The 5,887-nt window shown below is 41.8% G+C and overlaps 1 protein-coding gene across 1 annotated transcript in view; it reads right to left on the bottom strand.

The window, feature by feature from the left end:
• The window catches only part of CCDC34 (coiled-coil domain containing 34), a 23,695-nt gene that overhangs the window by 15,687 nt on the left and 2,121 nt on the right, over positions 1 to 5,887 (bottom strand). Inside the window, exon 2 of the mRNA XM_014545204.1 lies at positions 5,707 to 5,885. Within this exon, the coding sequence (XP_014400690.1) occupies positions 5,707 to 5,885 (179 nt within the window). The remainder of the gene's footprint in view (positions 1 to 5,706; positions 5,886 to 5,887) is intronic.

The following is a 5,887-nucleotide window of genomic DNA, read 5'->3' as shown; positions in this document are numbered from 1 at the left end:
TTTGCTACATCCCACATATTTTGATAGGTTATATTTTAATTTTATTTTAGTTCAAAATCAATTAGTTCAAGTTTATCTTGGGATTTTCTTTTTGATCCATGTGGTATTTAGAAGTGTGTTATTTAATTTCCAAGCATTTTGGGTTTTTCAGCTACTTTCTGTAGCTGATTTCCTACTTTATCCACTGGAGTTTGAAAGCACACATTGTATGATTTCTATTATTTTTAATTTATTAACATATGTTTTATGGACCAGAATGTGATCTGTCTTAGTCAATGTTAAATGTGAGCTTGAGAAAAATGTGTGTTTTGCTATTGTTGGATGAAATAATGTATAGATGTCAATTATAGCCAGTTGATTGATCATGCTACTCAGTTTGACTATGTCCTTACTAATCTTCTGACCTCTCAAATGATTTTTCCGTTACAGATATAGGGGTGTTGAAATCTCCAACTATGGGAATAGATGCATCAATTTCTCCTTGCTGTTTTGTCAGTTTTTGCCTTATGTAATTGATGTTTTGTTGTTAGGCACATACATGTTAAGGATTCTATGTCTTCTTGGAGAATTGACCTCTTTATCATTATGTAACATATGCCTTTATACCTGATAATTTTACTTGCTTTGATGTCTGCTCTGTTTGTTAATTTAACAATGCCTGCTTTCTTTACAGTAGTGTTATCATGGTATATATTTTTTTGTGTCTTTATATTTAAAGTAGGATTCTTATAAACTGCATATATTTGGGTCACATTTTGGATCCACTCTGATAGTCTCTGTATTTTAATTGGTGTATTTAGACCATTGATGTTTAAAATTATCTATATATATAAAAGCCTAATATGCAAATTGTCCCCTCAGGAGTTTGACTGGGAGACTGGGAGTTTGATAGCTTGCTATGATGTATGCTGACCACCAGGGGACGACACGGAATGAAGGAAGGCACTGGTCGGGAGCCAGCAGCCTGGGGAGAAAGGCCCTGGCTGGCAGCTGGAAAGCCCTGATAGGCTCTGATCGCTGGCCAGGCTTAGGGACCCTACTCATGCATGAATTTTGTGCACTGGACCTCTAGTGTATATATAAAGCAAATGTGTTAACAATTAGGGATTATGGGTGAAGGGTGAACAGAAATTCTGTAAATGCTCAATTTTTCTCTAAATATAAAATTGTTTTTAAATAAAAAGTTACATAACAGTATATGGCCGTTGTATTCTTTAGCATTTTGGTTGACTCCCTTTTGCCAGTTCTCAGACAGGGTGTGTGTATGACTCTCCACAGTGTGGTTACCTCCTACCAAGCTCACCATGTACCTCTCTCAGACTGTCTTTTCTGGGTCTGGGGAAAAGTAACTACTTACTCAAGCTGAAAAGAAGAGGAGAGGGGAAAAACTCTAAGTACACAACTAAATACAAAACACAGGGTTCTGGCCAAATACACAAGCTTCCTAAAACAGGAAAAGCTGGTCAGCACCCAGAGAAAGAAAGTTCACTCAGAACCCAAGGCAGCTCTAGATACTAGATTATAGACTCCGCTCTTCATTCCTACTTCAGGCAGCCAAATGCCTAACCCCGTGGTCAGCAAACTGCGGCTCGCAAGCCACATGCGGCTCTTTGGCCCCTCGAGTGTGGCTCTTCCTAAGCCTTAGGAGTACCCTAATTAAGTTAATAACAATGTACCTACCTATATAGTTTAAGTTTAAAAATTTTGGCTCTCAAGAAATTTCAATCATTGTACTGTTGATAATTGGCTCTGTTGACTAATGAGTTTGCCAACCACTGGCCTAACCCACTGCAGTGAACAACTTTTCTACTTCACAGCTTCAGCTTACTTGTTTTGTTCTGCTGCTATTTCTCAATAGGACGGAATTTTTATTCTAGGGGAAAAGAGATACTAGATGTGTTGTTTATTTCTTCTATGTACCTTTCCTTCTCAGTCTTATAGAACAACCTCATTGGCTCCCATAGTTTTAACTATCTCTAAGTGCTGATGATGTGCGAAACAGTTATTCCAGACCAGGTCTTTCTCCTGAGCTCCAGGCCTTTATTTCCAACCATCTGATAGAGAGCTCCACTTCAATATCAAACTCAATCAATCCAAAACAAGTCTAATCATCTTTTAACATGTACCCACTACCCTTCCTCACCAAGAAAAATTGCACTCCTCTTCTTACAATCCTACCTTAGTGAAGGGTACCATTACCTCCCCAGGTGGCCAAGGCAGGAACCCAGATCTCTGACTCCTCCTGCTCCCCCCCATCTCCCACACCCACATAACCACTAGTTATGTCTATTCCAATTCTTTCCATTTTCTCAAGCCACTGTCTGGGCATAACTGGTCTTTCTCCCTTCATTTATAATCATTCTCCACCCTGTTGCCAGATTCGTCCTTCTAACACATCCTTCTATCATGTCACTCCCCATCACAAAGTCCTTCAGTGGCTCCTCTGTCCACAAGATGAAATTCAAACTCCTGATGCCCATGAATTGGCCCCTATCTTCCAGCCTCTTCTTTCACCAATGGCGGATCCAGACTCTACATTTCAGTCTTGTTTGAACGTAGGGAGATTGATGAATGTGCCATGCTCTTGTGCTCTGCAGCTTTGCCTAAAACTCTGAAATTCCTTTCTTCCACCTCCACAGATGGCCAAAGTAAAGGCTGAGATATGGGAGTAACATTTGGGGTGCATCTCTGTTTCTTCCTAGTGTAACTTTGTAACCTCTTTAAGCCTCCATTTTCATCTGTAAAATGGAGATAACAGTGGCTCCCGGCATTACTACTAGATGAGACAGCCCATGCTAAAGCACTGAGTACAGTTGGAGCATGCGGTAAACATTTGGTACATGTCATTTAGAAGTAGGAGGAGGAGGAGTATGGATAATTCCTACTGTCTCGTCAAGATTCAACCCAGGCCCATTATCTTTACTGCCTTACATTGAAACTCTGCAAAAAATCTGGACTAAGCACCTTGGGCTTTCTGTCGCTTGCCCATCTCTGCCATAGGCCATGAATTCCTAACATGTCTTAACTCATTCTTTATTTCAAGAATCTACCTTAGGGCCTAGAATAGAGTAGGCTCCTAAGAAATGTTTGTCGAGAGAAGAAATTAGTGAGAACAGTGTTTTTTTTTTAAGAAAATGACGCTTTAAATATTAAATTTCTTGCCTTAATATTTTTAACAAACGTGTTCAAAATGTTTGACATATATAACTCTACCCATAATCAAGAAAGGTTTGATAAGCAGCTGTTCATGACCAAAACCTTTATTAAGACGGGTTTCCTAATGGAGAGCAATATAAAAACCAGGATAAAGCTCACTAAACAGCAGGCCCAACACATATTATAAGACTCCAGGAAAATACTCATTATCTTGTCCGAAGTCAACTGTGAGCTTCACCTCAGTCCACTGGAAGGTCAATGCATCCTCTGAGCATGGCCCTATTTACACCTAACATATCTTGAGTTCATATCCATCATGTGCAGCTGATGCCTGAGTCTAGCTCAAAAAAAGCCTTACCCTGTAAGTTTTGCCACCGTCAGATCACCGTGGCAGGTGAAGGATGGAAAAAAAGGCAGCTCTACGTTTACGCCCTAGTCCACAGAGATTACCCAGAACTGTGGCTGGGCCGTGGCAGGTGAAGGATGGAAAAAAAGGCAGCTCTACATTTATGCCCTAGTCCACAGAGAAGATTACCCAGAACTGTGGCTGGACTACGACTCAGACCGCCTGCTCACCTCATCCCATTCGGCCCCAAACTGTCCAGGGCACCAACTTAAGGTTAGACGTAGGCAGAATGAAAAAAATTTTTCAACACTTATCCTTCCTGAAAAGAAGTGATAACTTGTCCAAAGTATCTGAAAAGAGTCCCTGCATCTATGATTCCTTTGAATCATAGGGAATGGATTATGATAAGGAAGGCAGCCTTGGCCCGAGGATGCCACCAGCTCACTTGGGCTTTGGCTAAGGGGGGACATAAATCCGTCCAGCTCCTCTGGTCAAGGCTTTGGAGCTTGGAAGCTAATGCAAGGTCTCAGCAGCCGAGCTGTGGTTTTGATGGCCAGCATTCCTTAGGCTGCTCAACTGTGTCTACATTGTCTTGTTGATTAGGCTGAGAAAGTATTTTCCAAAGCCTTAAACTTTATTTTAAAAATCTTTGGAGCCAACTCAGTCCAGAAGAATCCCTACAAAGACCCACATGGAAATGGACTCCTTAAAGTCTACTTCTACCACTAGTTCTACTATCAAGTTGATCAAAGGCCTGTTTCTTGTTGCTACAACCAGTCTGAACAAGTGACTGAATGGCTACTCTTACTGATCTCCATTCCCACCAATGTAATTACTTTTGCTTCTCATTCTTAAGAGTCTCACTGTTGTAAAACTGTGTATAAGAGTCACTTCATATGGTTCCATATTCCATTCACTCACTCTGGTTATGAATGCCTTATATGAAGGAAACTATCTTGATGCTTATACATAAAACATGGGTCTATATTTCTTAGATCTCCTGTACTATGCCTTACAATGATGGATAATCGGAAACTTGTAACTGTTTTCTGAAGATCACATCATGAACCTACTCCAGAATGCCTGTCTCAGAAAAACATATTCCTGCAGGAATGGGCCCTTTGCTCTCATTTCTACATATCCAGTAATAGGCATCTAGTACAGGGAAGTGATAATGCAATTTGCTATAGCTTGGTACTAGGCCCAACCAGCTCTGCTAATAACTGGGTGTATGCCTTTGAATCAGACTTTTTATTTGTATTCCGAGCCACAGTTTTATTATCTGTAAAATGAGTGACTTGATCTAGGCTTTAATTCCACGGGAGTAGAGACCACGTTTATCTTGTGCATAGTCCCCAGTATGTAGATTGATATGTGACACAAACTAAATGTTTGCCAAAAGAATAATTGTAGAAATAAACAAATTAGATGGTTTTAATAATCTCTTTGGTTCTAACAGTCTTTGATTCATTGACTCCTATTCCACTGTTCAGTGCTCAGATCTGACCCAAGGTTGTCTCTGGATAATGAGGTTGACATTGTTAAACTCTCTCTGCTTCCTCTCCTTATTTGTGACATAAAAAGTATACTGCTTCTGACAAGCTACTTCACTGGCAATCAGGTTTGTTTTGTGTGTTTTTTTCCCCAAATAACTACAGGTACTACCAAGGTGCAGTGGGCCATGTTTTGGTGTTAAGAGTTTGGACAAGATGCTCAGCTGGCACGTCTCAGTGGTTGAACATCGACCTATGAACCAGGAAATCACGGTTCCATTTAGGTCAAGGGCACAGGCCCCGGTTGCTCGATCCCCAGTGTGGGGCGTGTAGGAGGCAGCCAATCAATGATTCTCATCATTGATGTTTCTCTTTCTCTCTCTCTGAAATAAATTTTTTTTTTTTACGTTTGGACAAGAGTTCTGATGCTCACAATAAGATTTTTGAGTATTTATACAACTCCTGAAATGGTAGCAAAATTGTGCGTGTTTGTGACTATGTACTTCTATCTGGGGAGTGAGACTGTAGCAGTCATCATATCCTCAGTTTGAAAAGGGATTAAGGATCACAGAAAACGTGAGGTCATGTATAAGAATGGGCCCAGGCCTGTGTGCAGAAAGGAGCACCAGCTCACAGCCTCTGGGCCTCGGCAGGGGGGCTTTCGCCACAGAAGGAGGTGCACGGAAGGGCCTACGGCGGCCTCGCTTTTACCTGGCGCGCCCCTGCAACTCCACTCCTCCCGGGCTCGCCCCCTCGGCCTCCGAGTCGTGGGCATCTTCGTCCACTTCTTCTTCATCCGCCGCGTCGCCGTCGTCGTCAAACGCGAAGCTCTGGCGGCAGAGGGGAGACAAGAGCGAGCGGGTGGAATTGCTGCAGCTCAGCCGCGGGGATG

This window comes from Myotis brandtii, unplaced genomic scaffold (assembly GCF_000412655.1).
Source record: "Myotis brandtii unplaced genomic scaffold, ASM41265v1 scaffold399, whole genome shotgun sequence".
In the NCBI taxonomy this organism is placed as follows: Eukaryota; Metazoa; Chordata; class Mammalia; order Chiroptera; family Vespertilionidae; genus Myotis; species Myotis brandtii.
The sequence above is the reverse complement of the archived record's forward strand: the minus strand, read 5'-3'. Positions and strand labels throughout refer to the sequence as shown.